Source organism: Rutilus rutilus (assembly GCF_951802725.1).
Source record: "Rutilus rutilus genome assembly, chromosome: 6".
Classification (NCBI taxonomy): domain Eukaryota; kingdom Metazoa; phylum Chordata; class Actinopteri; order Cypriniformes; family Leuciscidae; genus Rutilus; species Rutilus rutilus.
Window position 1 is genome coordinate 42,326,685 of NC_140214.1, and position 20,488 is coordinate 42,347,172.

At 38.1% G+C, this 20,488-nt stretch overlaps 1 protein-coding gene across 2 annotated transcripts in view; it reads left to right on the forward strand.

The window, feature by feature from the left end:
* LOC311292527 (NACHT, LRR and PYD domains-containing protein 3-like) overlaps positions 1 to 20,488 on the forward strand; it is a 115,985-nt gene that overhangs the window by 14,091 nt on the left and 81,406 nt on the right. For both annotated transcript variants that reach the window (XM_084412239.1, XM_084412240.1), the window contains exons 9-12: positions 1,108 to 1,275; positions 5,234 to 5,407; positions 6,621 to 6,794; positions 6,920 to 7,090. In XM_084412239.1, the coding sequence (XP_084268365.1) occupies positions 1,108 to 1,275; positions 5,234 to 5,407; positions 6,621 to 6,794; positions 6,920 to 7,090 (687 nt within the window). The remainder of the gene's footprint in view (positions 1 to 1,107; positions 1,276 to 5,233; positions 5,408 to 6,620; positions 6,795 to 6,919; positions 7,091 to 20,488) is intronic.

Sequence of the window (20,488 nt, forward strand, 5' to 3'; positions counted from 1 at the left end):
CCACATCAACACTTGAGAAAAGAAAACAGCCTACCTCACTCCTCAGCGGGATCTGCTCCTCATATCAGGAGATATTGCTCCTCATATCAGCACTGTTCTGAGGAAACTTTTCTCCATAAGGTAGGCTAAATTATGCCTCACTCGCGACGCGCTTTGTTTACAGCTGATGTGGGGGCGTTTCACAGACTGAAATGGTTCTCAGAATTTGCATTTGAATAGCACGCGCTCTCCGGGGAGTGGTCAAATTACTTTTGAATGATCTCGTAATGAGCTCGACTGGAGTCGCTCTCTTTTTATACAGATTACAGAAGCTGATAATATTTGTTTTTTATATAAATTACTTCATTTAAAAGATGCGATCTCAAGCTTTATGCCCGTGGGTCTGTTTGCCTGTTTGACTGAATTTTCGCGGAGTTATAGATCATTTTCGAACGCGTTTCAAATGGGAGTTTACTGACAGAGAGAAGGCAGAAATCGAATCATGTTAATTTTTCTTTATTTGTCAAAAAGCAAAACACTTTATTTTTATTGTGAGTATACAGAAAAAAAATAGAAACTGAACAGGATCGATTGATGTATTACACGAAAATGAAAGATCAAAATTAACAGAGCATTTAGTGTTTATTTTCATTGCTAAAAAAAAAAAATGAGCAAGAGGGTTAAAGTGAAAGGCCTTTAACTTGCCATAAAAGTGTGAGTTGTCTCATCTAATAGTGTCGGTGCAGTCAAGTCAATAATCTTGTTGAATATTAAGTGTCTCCAACTAAGGAAGCTAGAGGCAACAGTGGCAAAAACCCAAACTCCATCAGGTGACATAAAGAGGGAAAAACCTTGGGAGAAAGCTATAAAAAGCTATAAATCTTAACACAAATATTTTTTCAAACATGCTTCATTTTATCTAGGAAATGTGTCACTAAATAAAAACCACTAATGTACAGTAAATAGTAGTTTTTGAAGAGTAATGTTATTTTAACCCAGCCTCTGCTGTATACACTGTTTTTAAGTAAAACAATAATAACAATAGAACATAAATTTAATTCTTGTATATAGAAAAATGTATTGTATGTGCTCCATCTAATTCTGTGATGTGATTTATTTCCCTTGTAGGTTAGATGATTGTAACTTAACAGACAAAAGCTGTTCAGCTCTGGCTGCAGTTCTTGGATCAGATACCAATCTGAAAGAGCTGAACATGAACAATAATAATCTGCAGGATTCAGGAGTGAAGATGCTCTGCACTGGGCTGAAGAATAAGTGTAAATTGGAGATACTGAGGTAAGTTGAGCCACAGGAGTCACATGACTAAAGTAAGGTGCAATGACTGACAGGACAATGCCGGAGTCAAAAGCGCAAAAGTACTTTTGTGAATAAGTTGCATTTCTTTGTTTAATATACGTGAGTTTGTCTTTGTTCTATTGTTGTTGTGTTTTTCATTAAAAATAATAATGAACCACAAACTAAGCATTTGTTTTAAAATCCAAAGATCTTTTATTTATTTGTTATAATGTGGGTATAGCATATCATCCTTCTTATTCATTTTGTTAATGTGATTAATATAAGCTAATTTTTCATTGTAATTTTTTTTTAAATGTATTTTCAGTAATAATAACGAACCACAAACTAAGCATTTTAAACAAGATTTAAATTAAGGGGAAAATCCAAAAATCTTTCATTTATGAGTGTCACAATGGGGGTATAATATGCCATCAGTCCAATTTGTTTTGTTGATAAAAGTTTGATGTTTAAAGGAACACTCCACCGTTTTTTGAAATAGGGCTTATTCACCTTCTTTCCTACATTTAGATAGGTGGGCAAATGCATTTTTGTCTCAGTGCATGGATTGTTTTAGTTTGACAGGGTCGGCGCGAGCTTAGCTTAGCATAATGAATGGAATTCTTTGTTGCCAGCTAGCATGTCTGAGTAAAAGTGATAAAAAACCCCCAAAAAAACTAATTACTTCTTGTGGCCTGCGTATTCACAACGATTACAAATAGCGATGCAGATTAACACTAGGCGATTTCCTAGACAGATATTGACTTGGGACTATATTAGGGTGAAGCACAGGCGAATCACTGCTACTTGGGCGCATCTTTACGAATTTTTTGTTTCTGCATGTTGGACCATCTGTAATCTGTCCAAGATTTTAGTTTGAACAGCATAATAGAGTGAGTTGCAATAGTCTAATCTCGAGAAGACGAACGCATGAATAACCTTTTTCAGATCTTTCCGGGATACAAAAGGCTTAATCTTAGAAATCATTCTCAGTTGGAAAAAACTCATTTTGACAACTTCATTTATCTGTTTGAATTATTTGAATTGTCAGTCTACATCATCGTGTTCTGTGTATCAGAATAATCCATCGTATCATCGCATTCATGATCAGACGTACGGCAGTTGTGATGAAGACGAGACACCAGCTCGCCTTCGGGAAGAAATGTGAGTCCGTAAAGGGATGTAGAAATGATGGCGCACTCGCAGAAGTGGAATTTATTTATAGTGTCAGAGAGGTTTGTCCACAGTGTAGAATATATACAAGTGCCTACACATTTTCACACACCATTTTCAGGTACATATTACATTTAATACACATACAAATACTTAATCTATTTGATAATCAATAATAATCCGTTTCTAATTGTATATATTAATAATAAACACATAATCCATTCACACATAGTACACAACATATAATCTTTACATTTAAATACACACACGAACACCTATTCACACTTCAGATTCCGGTTGAGATGCGCCGGCGCGACCCGGCCGTGATGTCATCAGCGGCCGCCACTCGATCGGTTGGTTTGGTCTTCCCCGCTGGAAGACTGACTACGCCCTCACAGACACACAACACAGGGACGAAACGACAAGACAGTGCAGTATAAGTCAGTCAAGTCAAGTCATCTTCATTTATATAGTGCTTTTAACCCTCTGGGGACCAAGCTGTTTTTGGGGCCCTTGAGATGTTCTGACATGCTCTGACATTTGTGCTTTTTTCAGTTATTTATAAACATGTTAATGGCAAAGGTGTAAATTCACTCTATATAGCACAAACAGGACTACCATAATATGCGAGCAACATGTATGTAGATGTTTGTATTTTTAAGAGAATAATGTTTATGCGTGGTTATTTAAAAAAATAAAAATGAAAGTTGCTGAAATAAGACCACAAAACTCATACAAAATATGTGCCCACAAGACTTTTGACTAATGGATGTTTTCTCTTCGAGTTCTAGCTTCAAAATTATGTGAAAATAGTCTTGCTTTATCGTTCACAAAAAAAAAATACATTGATTTAAATGGTGTAAAACAGGTTTTGCTTGGAAAGCCAATATGCGAGGGGGAGGAGTAGTTTACACCTTAGTCCCACCCACTCTGCATAATGACTCTGCATAATTAGCCATTCATTCAGGTGTGACACTGACTGAGCCACAATGCAAGGACAAAATATATATTTTGAAGAAGACTTATATTGACCATTTAAGATTTTGCTTACATCTATCTTGTAAATATGTTTTGCTATTTTATTAAAAAGGTTACAATTACAACAATAATTACAATTTCAGCAATATTTCTGCAAAAAAAGTACTCTTTCTTTGTAAAAAAAAAAAAAAAGATTATAGGCCTACATTTTATCATATGTATTCATTAGTTTGAATATAGCCAACATTGGAACATCTTAGTCTATGACTTTATTTTTGACAAAATAGTATTTTATATATATGAGCAGAAAAGCTTATTTGATGTGACAGTATATTCTACAGTAAAAACTGTACCCAAATCTAGTCAACAAAATATTGTCTTTCATACTTCGCCTGACTGTAACGTTGTTTTTATGAAATATTAGGGCATAGCCTATAAATGTTAATTTGCAGTTTAATACGTTGCTTATACAAATACATTTTATTTCAACATATTTCAGTCGATTTTTACTCATCTCAGTAGGCTATAGAAAAGCAGTTTATTCTTTCACACACAGACGCGCGATTCATATTTAGGCTAAACAGTCTTTACAAATATGTACCCTTCATTCATCTCACAGAAACGCGATTCATATTTAGGCTAAACAATCTTTACAAATATCTACCCTTCATTCATCTCACAGAAACGCGATTCATATTATAGAAACGCGATTCATCTTTTTGTTTACATAAGCCTACAACGTTATTCCATAACGTTATTCCACATTAACACTTGAGAAAGGATAACTTAGCCTACCTCACTCCTCAGCGGGATCTGCTCCTCATATTGCTCCTAATATCAGCACGGAAACTTTTCTCCATAAGGTAAGTTAGGCTATATTATGCCTCTTTGTTTACAGCTGATGTGGGGGCGTTTCACAGATCTGAAATGGTTCTCAGAATTTGCGTTTGAATAGCACGCGCTCTCCGGGGCGTGGTCAAATTACTGTGAATCATCTCGTAATGAGCTCGACTGGAGTCGCTCTCTTTTTATACAGATTACAGAAGCTGATAATATTTGTTTTTTATATAAATTACTTCATTTAAAAGCTGCGATCTCAAGCTTTATGCCCGTGGGTCTGTTTGCCTGTTTGACTGAATTTTCGCGGAGTTATAGATCATTTTCGAACGCGTTTCAAATGGGAGTTTACTGACAGAGAGAAGGCAGAAATAGCATCATGTTAGTTTTTCTTTATTTGTCAAAAAGCAAAACACTTTATTTTTATTGTGAGTATACAGAAAAAAAATAGAAACTGAACAGGATCGATTGATGTATTACACGAAAATGAAAGATCAAAATTAACAGAGCATTTTGTGTTTATTTTTCATTGCTAAAAAAAAAAACGAGCAAAACGTGCGGGCGCGTTTTTGGTCCCCAGAGGGTTAACAATGTAGATTGTTTCAAAGCAGCTTTACAGAGATAAACGTATACTTTAAGATAACCGAGATTGTTTTGGCTTTATAGCAGTTCTTTAATAAAGTTATTTTCCAGCTAAAGTTCGTTTTGATTGATTCACTTCCGTTGCAACGATCCTTTGTTATTAAATTAGGGGCCGCTAAGACGACACCATTCTCTCTACACAAACTTTAAACGTGAACCTGTGATAAACGCTGATGGTGCTCACATGCGCATTAAGAATTGGTTCTATAGTTATGTGCATTTGAATATATGTGAGCAGGTTTGGAATTCCCTACAAACCAAGCCTAAACAAAGTACTGGTGTTTCCTTATAAATTTTGATTTAATTGTCTTCTCTCTCTCTGCTAATGTAGTTTAAGCTCCTGTGATATGACAGATGAAGGTTGTTCTGATGTGACTTCAGCTCTGAGATCAAACCCGTCACACCTGAGAGAGCTGGACCTGAGCAGGAATAAACTAGGAGACTCTGGAGTGAAAAACCTCAGTGATCTACTGATGAACCCACAATTCAAGCTGGAGAAACTACAGTTAGTATCATTATACTGTACAGCAATTACAGTGTGACTGAAGTTTATTTATTTGAAGACAGCAGGGCTTATGTTTCAGTGTTTATAGCAGTGCACTTTCTGGGTTTCCCTATTGCTCACATTTTTATGTGTTTTTATCTAGTTAGTAATTGTTTAATTTCCAGCATTTGATACAATGTACTGATTGTGTACATGCAGAAATCTGCCTTTTCAACAGAGAATAAAGAAGAGAGACGTTAAATAAATAGTTAAAATGAAAGAGAAGAAACAGTGTCTTCCAGCACACAGAACTAGTGTGACTGGGTTTCAGAACAGACTATTGGAAACTAAATGCTGCTGTAGCTCTTCAATAAGATGACCATTTAAAGCCGTGTTTCCACCGAAATTACCCAGAACAATCTGTCCCAGGATCTTTTTTCCCCAGACCTGTTGCTGTCTGTGTTTCCATCGCAGTCTAAAGTACCGTGAAGATTAGGCAAATTAGTCCGGTGACGTAGGACTGTGTGTGACTTTCCAGTTCCCGCTGGATCTCGTCCTCCTCATATAAGCTTAATAAAGCCTGAACCTCATCGTCAGTCCATCTGTCGTATTTTTTAAACTCCATTGTTGATTTGAATAGCAAACACCCCTCACCATCACCCGGCAGCTCGACGGCACACGACAGGCCAGTGGAGCGGAAGGACCGCGGGGAAACACTCCCACTGTGAGCCTCAGGTCTCCTACAGTGTTAACCGTATTGGCGGCTCTGCTTTGTGCAGAGGCAGTGCTGGGTAACATCAGAGAGACTTTAGCCTTCACGAGGATGGACAGTCACGACCGCAGGGTCAACATGGTCTTGTTCTCACAGTGAGGACATGAACCATCCACAAACACTATCTCAGCACACTCTTGGCCCAGACATGTGTGATCGTGGCCATCAGATGAGGACAGGGAACAACCGCATCCAGAAACACACGGACGGAAAGGCATCTTTAAAAAGACGCTCAACATCAATTTTGCTCTTTTAGGGAAACTGCTCTTTATGCTGAAGCGCCCGGGGGGGAATCACTGCACTTATCCATGCAATACGCCAGTGAAACACCACTGAATGTGCCGTAGACCACCAGAAAGAGTGGCTTCCTTATTGTAGAGGCGACAGGAAGAGCGATCATTCAGATTTATATTGTTCAGGTTTAACTGATTAATCAGCTGAATGTTTTCCTCTCTGTTCTAGACTCTCTAACTGCAGTGTGACAGAAGAAGGTTATAAAGCTCTGGCTTCAGCTCTGAGATCAAACCCTTCACACCTGATAGAGCTGGATCTCACAGGAAATGATCCTGGACAATCAGGAGTGAAGCAGCTCAATGATTTACTGCAGGATCCAGACTGTCAACTGAAGACACTGAGGTGGGACGGGATCTAATAATTAACTAAATGAGCTCTATGCAGACTAAATATTAACAACTAATATATTATTTTAGTTATATAATAAGCTGGACATTTAGTTGAGAACTGAGTTGCCTCTTCTGCAGGTTTGTGAGTCCTGCTGCAGAGGAGGCCTGTCAGTATGTGAATAGAGTTGTGGGTATAAACCCGTTACTCCAGAGAGAGCTGAATCTGAGTGAACATGAACTAGGAGACACACGAGTGAATCAGATCTCTGCTCTACTGCAGGATAAACACTGTCAACTCAACACACTGACGTGAGTATTGCTCATTTATTTATAATATCACTTTAAAAAAAATATATGTTTCCCTCAGCGTCACACAGAGCCACAACAATTTAAAGTAATACAATTAAACGGCAAATTAAAAACACACAATTAAAACGTGATATCAAGCTTTAAATATTTGATTAAGACAGTTTGATCATGGGTCAATAATTATTTCAGTTTCTGTAGAGGCAGAACAATGTGTTTTTCTGACATCAGGATCAGAGCTGTTCATGACTGCTTTCAGTTCAATGTTTGTATTTCACAAAATGTAAAATGTTTGCTGCAGTGACGGGAGCTTTCGAAACACACTTCCTGAAGCTATGAAACCTTTACGAATTTTCCATTGTTCTTTCAATTTTCAATTTCAATTTCAGTTTATTTATAAAGCACATAATAGTGCAACAATGTTTACCTAGTGCTGCACAAACAATGAAATATTAAAATATAATAAACACAAATAATTAATACAGAATATGCAAAATACCTACTCACAGATAAAGACCCACAGACTCTGAGGAGTCTTCAATACACCTAAACCATCTTCAAACTCTTAAAACCAACACCTGTGACAACAGTGCCTCGACACTCATGTATGATCAAAAGACATGACTCATGTATGATTAAATGTCTTTTGAGCTCACTAAGGGTAGATGCTAATCTGATATACTGTGATAGACTGATCCATAACCTCGGTGCGGTCCCCTCTTGTTTTCAGATTCGTTCTCGGAACAACTAAAAGATTTTGTGACTGAGATTGTAAAAGTCTCTTTGACTTCTGCTCCTGAATCCGCAATATACAGAGGGGCTGTACCATGTAAACATTTAAAAAACAAATAATAAAATCTTAAAATTAATTCTAAAAGAAACTGGTAACCAATGCATCTTAATACGGGGGTGATATGATCATGGCTGCATTTCCCGAATCCTTCTTAAGTCGTTCTTAAGTTACACCTTAAGCTGCACCTTATCGTTAATACATGTTTCCCGAAACGTTCTTAGTTAAGTATACCTTCTGTAAGCAGAGGTGGGTAGAGTATCCAAAAACTGTACTCAAGTAAAAGTACAAGTACTTATAGAAATAATTACTCAAAGTAAAAGTAAAAGTAATAATCTTTATAGTTACTTGAGTAAGAGTAAAAAAGTATCCAATGAAAAAACTACTCAAGTAGCTAGTTACTTCAGATCATATATATATATATATATATATATAGTCTCTTCTGTTTTTGTTGCAAAGATAGCCTATCTACTTTTTTTACTTTTGCATCATGAAGTGGTCATATATATAAACTGATATTATTTAGATTTTTTTTTATTTAAATGACTATTATTATCATAAGTAGATAGGCTATCTTTGCAACAAAAACAGAAGAGACGAGCATTATTTCTGCCATCTGTAGCCCGAAAATCATTGCCTGTCCTTTGGTTTGTATAATAGTAACTTATACAACTACATTTGGATTATTAGACAATGTCGAAATAAAGTGAATCTGCAGAGTGTTGCATTCAAAGGCATGTAATTGACAGAGAAGAAAGAGTTAAAACTCTTCACATGTGCACGCGCTCATGACCGCTACTTAAAGGCACACAATGTAGCTTTTCAACCTTCATAATATATTTCCAAGACCCTTGTGATGGTACATCGACTTACAATAGGTTGAATGACACGTCTTCCATAGCCTGACGGGGTCTGTATCGCTTTTACTGGCACTACGTAACTTCGGGGTTCAGGTAGTAACCAGAGCACAAAAAGAACTACAAAATTCGACTGCTTTACGGCATACGTCACTTCCCCCACCACTTCCTCAAATTTGGACGTGAGAGGCCAGCATTTGTTTTCAGCTTTCGTGCGTATGTTTTTGTCATGGGGGCTGTTTACACCTGGCCACTTCATGCGTTTTCTCAGATGCGAGAGCTATCCGATCGTGAAAAGACCAGGTGTAAATGCCCTCCGAAACGCATTCAAGACGGATTTGAATCCGATCGCTCAAACCACTTCAGGAGATCTGAGACGCATTCCAGACGAAACTGGACACGTTTAAATGCATCTGGTTGTTGAAACCACATATGTAAATTGTACTCCTCCCAAAAATGACAAAAAAAAAAAAAAAGTGTGAGAGCGTGTTATAGGCCAGCGGTTTTCAATAGGTGAGGCGCGCCTCCACTGGGGGGTGCCAAAGAGCCACAGGGGAGGCGCGACACGCAAAGAAAAAAATAACTGTATGCAGCTCTATTGATATCGGTAATTGTGTGTGCCAGTATTAGCTTTAAAATGCGTCGTTCTCTTGTCCCAAGTCAACAGAAGTCAGCATTAAGGGAGGATACGGAGCCCGGGAAGTCACCTGTGTGAGTAAAAAAAAACAATCTGAAGAGCTTCTCTTATAAAGAACAGCACTTTCTCACATAACGTAGTGAAGTAGCCCCTGCACGAGAGAATAACTGATTCTCCAGCCGTCGATATCAGCAGATTCAGCAGCATCGCCACGGACAGCACCGGGTAACGGCGCACGTAAGAAGGCATTTCTTAAGCAGCTTCCTAAGGTATGGTTCGGGGAACATGCCTAGAAAGGGTACACCTTTAGTTAAGTTATACCTTTAGAGTCTTCGTAGCGCTAAGAGACAACGTTATCGGGAAATGTAGCCCATATTTACGAGTGCCTGTCAAAAGTCTTGCGGCCGCATGTTGGACCATCTGTTTGAACACCAGAATAGAGTTGCAATAGTCTAATCTCAAGAAGACGAACGCATCAATAACCTCTTCCAGATCTTTCCAGGATACAAAATGCTTAATCTTAGAAATCATTCTCAGTTGGAAAAAACTAATTTTGACATTTATGTGTTTGAATTATGTGAATTGTCGGTCTACATCATCGTGTTCTGTGTGTCAGAATAATCCATCGTATCATCGCATTCATGATCAGACGTACGGCTGTTGTGATGAAGACGAGACACCAGCTTTTTATTTATTTATTTATTTATTTACAGTGTCAGCGAGGTTTGTCCACAGTGTAGAATATATACAAGTGCCTACACATTTTCAGGCACAGGGGGAATAGGATCTGTATCGGGGTGTTGGATTTTTAACAACATCCCAATAGTAACCAGCCCAAACAAACAACACTCATTTACAGATTATCATACAAATGAATGAGGACATAGTTATATGTGAACACTTAGAATTTATGATTAAGTAAATGTTAAAAACCATATCAAATATGCAGAGGCAAAAGGACTTAACCGTCTGGCATGCATGGCCGCTCGCTTTTACGTTAACCTAACCTAACATTAACCTTTATTATTTCACATTGAGATATTCCAGCGAGACCTGGTCAAGTCAGCGGCACAGAGTTTCACACAAAAGAATAACAATAAGACAACACTACAATTTACAACAATCAAAAATTAGATAAAAGCAAATCAATTAAAACACTTACAAGTATCCTGTAGAACATTTTGCACAAGACGTTTAAAAGTGCTTAAGGTTGGAAGTGCGTCTAAATTAAGAACATTTTGCAATTCATTCCAAGCCCAAGGAGCATAAAAGAAAAACGCACTTTTGCCAAATTCTGACAAAACCCTTGGGACTTTTAGCCGAATGTGGGAACCTGACCTAGTATGATAATTATTTGTGTGATAAATTAAAAGACTTGATATATAAAAGGGTAATTTACCTAAAAGAGCTTTTGCAATAAATAAATACATGTGTAGCTTTCTCCTTTGATATAAAGATGACCAAGATAAAGAATCATATAAAATACAATGATGCGTCCGTGACTCTGCACCGGAGACAAAACGCAGAGCTGCATGATACACAGAATCTAGTTTTCTAAGTAGAGATGTAGCTGCATGCATATATAGAAGATCACCATAGTCAATTATAGATAAAGCACTCTCTACTATTTTCTTTCGGGCCTCATAGGGGAAACAGTTTAAGCGATAAAAGAAACCTATTTTTGGCCTAAGCTTCTTCAACAAATGATCAATATGTACATCAAATGCTAATCTTTCGTCCATCCATATACCTAAATATTTATAAGAACTCACTCTTTCTAATGGTATATCATTTGAAGTTATAATTGAAATGTCGGTTACTTTAGAGCGACCCCGGCTAAAAATCATATATTTTGTCTTTTTAGAATTTAGAACCAACTTTAACTGCGTCAGTGAGTGCTGCAGTGCTTGAAGAGCGTTCTGTAGTTGCTTCATAGCTTGATTTAAAGAAGATGCTGTTGTATAAATAATTGTATCGTCTGCATACAAGTGTAATTTAGCGGAATCGTTTCCATGACCAAGATCGTTGATATAAATAGAAAATAAAAGAGGGGATAAAACGCATCCTTGAGGAACCCCAGTATTAACTTGTACGAATGGTGAATTGTAGTTTTCCATGGACACACATTGAGTGCGATCTGAAAGATAATTTTCTAACCAATTTAAAGCTAAGGCCAATAAACCTGAGTCTCTGTAACAATAATTTATGATCTACAGAATCGAAAGCTTTTGATAAATCGAAAAATAAAGCAGCACATGACTTTTTGCTATCTAGAGAGGTTATAATATCATTTGACACTGACATGGCTGCAGTAAAGGTACATCACTGTCTCCACTAGTAAGCTGGTGTGTGGTGGGCGTTCTGGCGCAATATGGCTGCCGTTGCATCATCCAAGTGGAGATTCCCCCATCTATGTAAAGCGCTTTGAGGTCTCAGAAAAAGCGCTATATAAATGTAACAAATTATTATTATTATTATTATTATTATTATTATTATTATTATTACTATGTCCTGTTCTGAATCCAGACTGATAATCGTGAAGAATATTATTGGCTGACAGATATTGTTTTAATTGGTCGTTTATTAATGATTCGAAAACTTTCGCTAAAACTGGCAATCTAGATATAGGACGATACACAGCATGAAAAGTGTATGCAAATATTTCTTAAATATATACATGCATGTGTGTGTATTTATATATACAAAATAATTATACAGAGTACACACACATATATTATTTAAACACAAACTTTTATTTTGGATGCGATTAATCGCGATTAATCTTTTGACAGCCCTAATATATATATATATATATATATGATGTTATGTTGTATATTCATGTTATTGTTATCCTATGGACTACACTATTACCATCATCAAGGACATGAATGAATTTATTGAGGAAAGGAAAATTTGCCAGGGACGTGCTGTTTCTTCAAAGAAAGAGCTTAATTAGCACAAACACAAACACACAACTAATATCATATATCATATATGTACAAAGCATAGGAGATTTGCCCACACAACAAATGGGAAGCTCATGAGAAGCACAAAATCCTACAGCACCGTGAAGTGTCTTTTTTCCGCTTCGGAGCTGTAGGTAACTAGCGGCATTCTGTCTGAATTCGGTCCATTTTGCAGACGTCTGTGGTGCGTTGCCCTGTACTTTGGAATCGCCTCTAATCTCGACTGCAGCGTGGCACAGAGCTCGGTGAGCTCCTGGCTGCGACAGGACGGAGGTCGCACAATCCATCCAGACACCCCGCCGACGATGCCGTCTTCCTCATCAGACATCAGGTCTATGGTAGCGCACTTCCGAAGGCCCACCTCATCCTCAGCTAGCACACTCTGTCTCGCTTCTAGCAGCTGTAAAAAACAATAAAGACAATCAGTACTGCGCAATGCACTGCGTATGGACAACACACATCTATTAATTGTCCTTGAAAAATAGTCACATTGACCAAAAACAAATCTAATCTAATAAATCTTACCCTCTTTCTTATCGCTTTGTACCTGAAGCTCCTGCGCACTGTCGCGTAATATGTTTTAAAGGCACCTGGAAAACAATTAAATGAGAGTGATATTAATAAGCTCAACATAAGTCACAGTAAAATTAAACAATAAAAGAGAAAAAATGCAACCGGGTGAAATTGAAGAAACACACACCGGAAGCAAACTATGCTTTTTGAAACTGGGGTTTTATTCTGACTGCTGTTTAAAATAAGTGACAGCGGTCAATGGATGCACAATTAAACAGATAAAAGTCTGATTAAGAAAAAAGTTTACAGTAATTTTGAAGATGACATGTAATCAAATGTCACAAAAAGTTTAACCAGTGGATCAACTGAAATACAGTGTAATGCACTGCAACAGGTCAGATTTAAATAGATTTCTCCAAACCAAAATATGTTACAATTAAATACAATAACACAAACTGGGGCCCGTTCTTCGTACGTCGCTAACTCAGTTAGCTGGATTTGATTGTTGGCGATTTGGCATGATCTTGGATTGTTTGGTTCTTCAACGCTCATCCTGGACTTGCTGTCATAGCAACATGTGCGCAATCTTAAACCTGCTCGGGAGCAGTTTATTTCATGTTAACAGGATTAGATCCCGGCTTCATAAGCAGAGCTGATACGGGAAGTCCAGCGCAGCGCGATAGTGCACTTTCTGAGATATATATTTTTTTTCTCGTGATTCGTGAGATTGTCGTTTTTTGTCACTTTTATGTTTTTGTTGTTGTTTTTTTGTGCCATTTCCAAGCCACTTAAGACCCAATGTTGTAAAGCAGTTTTTTTTTTTTTTTTTTTAGGCTATCATAATTTTTTATGAAGATCATACAATCATGACCATGCCGATTACAGATATGTCACTCAGGCTTCACTAACGTGATTGGTACCATAGACTATAGGCTACCAGACTGCCATCAAGGCCTCAATGAAGGGGATTATGTGAACAGAAAGGGGGTTCACAATGTAAATGTGCAGCCCAGTTACTATTGTGATTCTTAATATTCCAGATTAGTAATATTATATCAAATAAAAAAAAGGCAGTTGACTAAAATCTTCCATATCACAAATGTGAAAGCAAAATGACCAGGATCTGTGCATGACTTAAGAATTTTCAGAGATTCACATTTATGCACATTATTTGAAAGTGGTAAGGAAAGTTCCACAATTAAATATCAAGCTCACTGTATTACATACACTTATGCTGATCCTAACAGAACTGCATTTTTTCATAGGTGATTATGACATGTTCCTGCAGACAGGTGTTTTATGACCCCATTCCCTGACCCAAACCAGTTACAGTGCAGCTCTAGCCAGGACAAGGGCACACAATGACATGAACTTTGGCTAACTAAAGGGAAGATTTCAGTGTCTGAAAAGTCTGAGGGTGACACCTGACAGGGCCTGTGACATTGCTGCATGTGCCATATTACACAACATTGCCAAAAAAAAAAAAAAAAAAAAGACTTTTCATTAAATGTTTAATAAAAGACAAATATGCTTAGTTCCTTGAGTTTTATTTCAATTGTTCTTTGTAAAGAAAAGCCAGTGGTCAAGTGCCTGCAACAAGAGATATTAGACACATGCCTCATGCAACAAATAAAAAGGAAAAGTTGGCTATACACTGCCCACCTGTAGGCCTATGTGTCCTCTGTCTGTGCAGACTCTTCTGTAGGCCTTTCTGTAGATGTGGAATCCTACAACTTATATTGCAGCCATAAAGCATACAAGTATAAATGAAGTAAAGTTATTAATGCACTTGCAGGTAGGCTAGCTCCTCCATATGACAGTTATCTGAGAGGGTTTATTCACTCTCCAGTGCAATGGAAACAAATGGACATTACAAAGTCTTATACTTTCTTTCCTTTGGAAAGTTAGAAAATGTCTACTTACTGCACATATTTCAGCCACCACTTTCTTGGGAACAGATACAAGTGTTGGTGTATTGTGTAAAAGTGCACAAAAGAGGAAAACACAATGTCATTATGAACTACACTCGGGAAAAATGTGATCAATAACTCATGGCAAAATATTTTTACATTAACATAAGTTTATCAGTTTTCACTTTCACAAGTCAAAGCAATTCATCATTACTCAAGATTTAACAGATGAAATGACTATACAGCCTTAATTTAATGCAGCAAAAATTATTTTACAGTGTAGGCTTCTAAGATCTTTTCTATTTTTTTCTCAGCCTTTTTCTTGGTTGCTTTTATAAACAGACAACCATTTATTTAACAGTGCCTTTTATAAAAGAGACTAGGCTATAATATAACTAAAAATTACCATTATGTAGAATATTTTTGTACTTCACTTTTATTTGTTCCCATGTTCTAGTGTGGTGACTCTGACATTACAATGAACAAAGTAATTATGCAATTATTAAAATACAAAAATATAGGCTAATAAGTGTTAAAAACATCTAACATGGACACTTCTAACGGATTTAAATTGTCTGCTACTTTTTGCCAGCCCTCTCTCCTGGCTTTTGCAGACTTTGAGGTGTTCCCTGGCGTTTTGATTAAACATTAAAATTCCGAATAAACTTCGACTATTAGCTCTTGCTCTGCTGAGGAGAAAAACTGAGCGCGCTCTTTGGCCACGCTGAACAGCCAATAGCAGCGTTGCTGATCAATGTTTCTACTATCGATACATATCCCCTTTTAACCAGCGCATGAACGCGCAATTATCTCAGATAACTCAACCCAGCGATACTAATCATATCTGGCAAGTGTGTTCGAAGAACCGAGTTAGCCAGATCATGATTCGCACGATGATATCATCTTGGATGTGTCATTTGATCTCGGATGTAATAAGCAACGTACGAAGAACGGGCCCCTGGAATACGGCAGTGGCTGAGGTAGGCCTAAGTTACAAGAGAAATAAAAGCACTTCAACAAAGCCACAACCCACGTTTAATCATGCAGAACCAGAAATATGCATTAAACCATAAAGTTATACTGTATAATCACAGAATATAGATTAAACTCATTAACAGATTTATCAAATAAACATGCCATCAGTAATTTCCCCCATAAACCATGAAACGTACATACCCAATCCTTTACTGATCACCACGAGGTTCACTCGTCACACATGCGCTCCAAATAAATCTATAAAAAAAAAAATTTACACATCAAATGTTCTTTTAACTTCGCTTCACAACTTATTTGTAGGGATGGCTGACGCGAAACAGTCGTTCCGAAGCTTTGCGAGATCCCGAAGCGCAGATGTTTTGAAACACTGATCCGAAGCGTGATTCATTCAGCGTGTCACGTGACTATGGCCAAACAAAGCCTCGAAGTGTTTCACTAGTGTTTCATCAGGGGCCTATACCATGAAGCCGGTTTAGGTGGCTAGCCAGCTATGTTTCAGCTTAGTTTCCGTCAACCCTGGGTTTTAGGTACTATGAAAGTAGCTCGGCTTTAACCGGTGTTCGTTGCCATGGTATCTTACGCTGCACGGCTAACCTGCTGCGGGGCAGGTTATGTTCTGGATTCAAGATCTCAGACTGAAGTTTGACCAATCAGCTGAGAGCAAAGAAACATATAGGTGACGTAACTTATTCCAAGTGTCTGTTGCAACTAGCACCTTTTCTTCACCTTCACCTTCACCTTCACCTTCACCTTTTCTTCCAAATCCGGTGGACATCTCAGCGCAAATTGTTTGACGAGCACTTCGTAGATAAAGAGTTTTTAGCCAGACAAAATCCCCTTGCCTTTCCTGATAGTTACTTGTATGAAAGATACAGATTTTCCGCGGAAGGAATTTCTTATCTTTGCGAACTTCTTGAGCCGCACATAAAGAATTTAACACGTCGCATTTATGCACTTACTGTACGGCAAATATTGCGTTGCGTTTTTTTTTTTATCGACCATGTCCATAAAAGAGGGCTTTTATAAAATTGCCGGTAAGATATATTGATAGGGTGACATCACATGAACACCTTCTTTTTTTTTTTTTTTTTTTTTTAAAAAAAAAAGCAAATTTCACAAATGTACTCTACAATATAATACATGTTAAGAATTATTTTGAATCTTTTTTATTATTCTTCTGTTAATCTTATGATAGGATTCCCTAGAGTCATTGCAACATGTATGCAGTCTATTGCTCCAATCTCCACTGCTCTAGGGGAACATGAGGCAGATTATGTTAATAGGAAGTCCTATCACAGCCATAATGTTCAGGCAGAGATTATGTGAATATGTGAGATGATTATTTTCTGTGAGATGAATCTTTAAATTAATAGTAACTTTAACAGATATAACAATGATCTACTAAACATTTCATCTGCAGACGACTTGTGGTCATGAACATAATGATCAAGTTTGGATGCCAAATGGCCTGGCTCCAGTGCTTGTCTCACAAATTTTCTGTGAGTCTGTGTTGTGTCAGCACTAGGGCTGTGACGGTATGGGATTTTTTCTTACCGCGGTGAAGAAGCAACAAATATCGCGGTTTGGCGGTTAACCGACACCCCCCCCCCCCCCCCCCCCCCCAAAAAAAAAATCACCCGCGGCCGCAACATACACTGCAGACGCGATCAAGACCGCATGTAGCTTGTAAATGACAATGGAAATGAATAATCATAAAGCAGTATTCTTTATTAAAAAAATAAACAAATTAACATTTATATTAAATTGTAAATATTAATAATTAACTATTAATTAGGTAGTCTTAAGGCCGGCGACACACTGGCTGTGTGGTGTTTCTGTTGCGTGTCAGTTGCGTGTCTTTTTCTATGTCTTTGCACACCAGAAACAGCTAGGTGACATATACGCCTCATTGGTGATATATTCGACATATGGGGAGAGAGTTGTGGAAGGCCTAGGCTACTTAATGTTAAACATAAATTTATAGCAGCAAAGACAGCGTCGGCACTCGGCAGTATTGACGGCAAAATAGGCTACAGAATATTTCGTTCTGTATTGACAGGTGCAATATTTGAAAATCGATAATATTTTTTTTAATTACATTTATATCTACATTTATGTCAAAACCTTAACTTTCAAACATCAAAATGTAATTTATTAATATGTATTCATGTCAAAATGACATACAAACATCTTTTCCTATTATATTTTGCCAGGAAACGCTTCCAACAGGCTTGCGTGTCGCGTGAAAAATAGGCGTTCTATTTCTGGCATGCACGCGTTTTCAGCGCGGCTCGTGCCGCAACTGAGAAAGCGCGTCTCACGCTCTCAAGCTCTAACCTGTTAACATGGGAGTCGAAATAAAAACGGACACGCCACGCAGCCAGTGTGTCGCCGACCTAAGGTAGGTGTGCTGCACTTAAGTCCTGCAAACGCCACAGGACGGTTAATTTTTCTAAGATGTGGTCTAGTTATTGGTTAGTGGTATTTCCTCACGAGACGAATACTTTTGTGCGCCTTGTCCAAATTCACCGGCTTCCCCTTAATTGTCACCTGCCTCAAAGGCGACACAGTATTTGGCTTAGACACTAGATTCGTGGCTATTTTTTGAATCATTCGGCTAGCGCCGTCAACTGTTATTTCCTATACCATATAAGAGAGATCGCTACTTGCAATTAAAATCTAACTCCAACTGTTTACGTTATGCTTGTCTTTTATTCCTGTGTTTGTATTTAATTGAACATTATCTGTAAACATCACAAAACCTAGCAGTTAATTAATAATAATCAGACACACACAAAAAAAATAATAATCCCCCATAGGCTATGTTTAACGGACTGTCCCTCGACTCCCTCCCTTGCACAGGAAGCGTTTTTTTTTTTTCTCCAGAAGCCCTTGAACATGGGACTCGCAGAATACAGTAAATTATAAGCAAAATATTAATGTGTTTATAGTTCATATCACACACCATATGCACTCCTGTAACTTTCAGCAAAAAAAAAAAAAAAAACGTGCGGTGATGACCTCACACTTTGGCATCTCATACGTAGGCATCTCATCAACGCGATATTGCGGTGATGCGGTTATTGTCACACCCCTAGTCAGCACTTTGAGGAAAGCAAGTTAAATTTGGTACAGTACAAAACACTGTTAATTTGAACTGAGCTAGAAAAACCTACACAATAACCCCCTATCATGACCCTCAGACAGGGCCACAGAACCACTTCAATAGCCACGTTTCCACTGTCGGGCCAGTGCCGGGCCGTGCTAGTGCGTGCCAGGGCCAGTCGCGTTTCCACTGTCACTTCCGGGGCTGGATCGGGGCTTACTCGAGGCCAACGGCCAGGATTTCTGGCCCGTCGAATACCTTGGGCCAAAGCGGGCCAGCTCGGGCTAGAGGAGTGGTTACCAACAGAGGAGGAGTTTACCAGCGCCGGATGATTCTGTCAGCATTAAAGACTTAAAAATAAAATAATTTAACTCGCGTTCATGTTTGAATGCCTTCTGTATGTGATGCAAAAGACTATGCGCGCTAACCGTTACCATAGTAAACGCTTGAAGATACGCGTAGTAAAAAAAAACATAGCGAACGCTTGAAGAAATCAGACCAATCTTAAAGGCTATGACAGTCATGTTTTTATTTTATCTGTCATAGCCTACGTCTCGTCTCTTTAAACCGGACTATCATAAAATAAAGTAACTTTTTTTTCGGGAGCTTCCTCTGTTTCTCTGACTGAAAATATCTGTATGGGAGTCAAGAGATTGCTAAAGCTCCTCAGGTCGTGGCATAAAGTTGTAGAAATTATCATTTTTTTCTAAATGTGATGTAAATATGATAAAGAAACAGACGCGACTGAAAAAGTAAGTGTGTCCTCTTTCTTTTGTGAAATAGACCTAACGGTAATTTATTTCTGAGTGACTAATGTGCAATTTTGACATAAATTAATTCATTATGATCAATGTATCACTTTTTATTGTAAATCTGTGGTAAAACATCGATGCTTGGGTTTTTAATATTCAAGTAAACAAACAAAAAAAATGCTAGCAAACGGCCGCTTTTATCGTGTTTGTTTTCAACGCTGTTTCCAGTGATTTCGGATTAGTTTTCTGATAAAACTTCCATTTGTTGGTGAAATGATGGGTTAGTGTGACGTTGTCCCAGAGAGGCGTGTTACGGGCGTGTTTTAGTGAAGCGCTGTGGAGCTACTGGCCCGACAGTGGAAACGCAGGCCCGGTGCTATTGGCCCGAGGCTATTAGCCCGGCACGGCCCGTTTAAAGCCCTGGCCCGACAGTGGAAACGCGGCTAATGTGGCCCTCAGTAAAACCAGATTGAAGATAGAGATGACCTTTGGCATCCTAAAGGCACATTTCAACTGTGTTCGGCGCTTCAGAGTCACCAGAGCGGGCATCAGAGATAGTGGCTGCATGTGCCATTCTGCACAATATAGCCACCAGTAGAAAGGAGCGAGAAACCAGAAAACCACAAAACCAGCTTCTCCCCGATGAAACTGACCACACTTGACCACCCAGCTGGTGCAGATGTAGATGCAATCACCATACAATATTACACTTAATAAAAGCACATTTAAACTGCAGACAGGTCTCAAACTGTTTTATTGGTTTTGTGGGATGGGAGGGAGAAAGAGAGCAAGAGAAAGTTGCATTAATAAATATTCATACTACTTGGTTAAATAAGTTATACTATATATACCAGGGGAGCCCAACCTTTTTTGA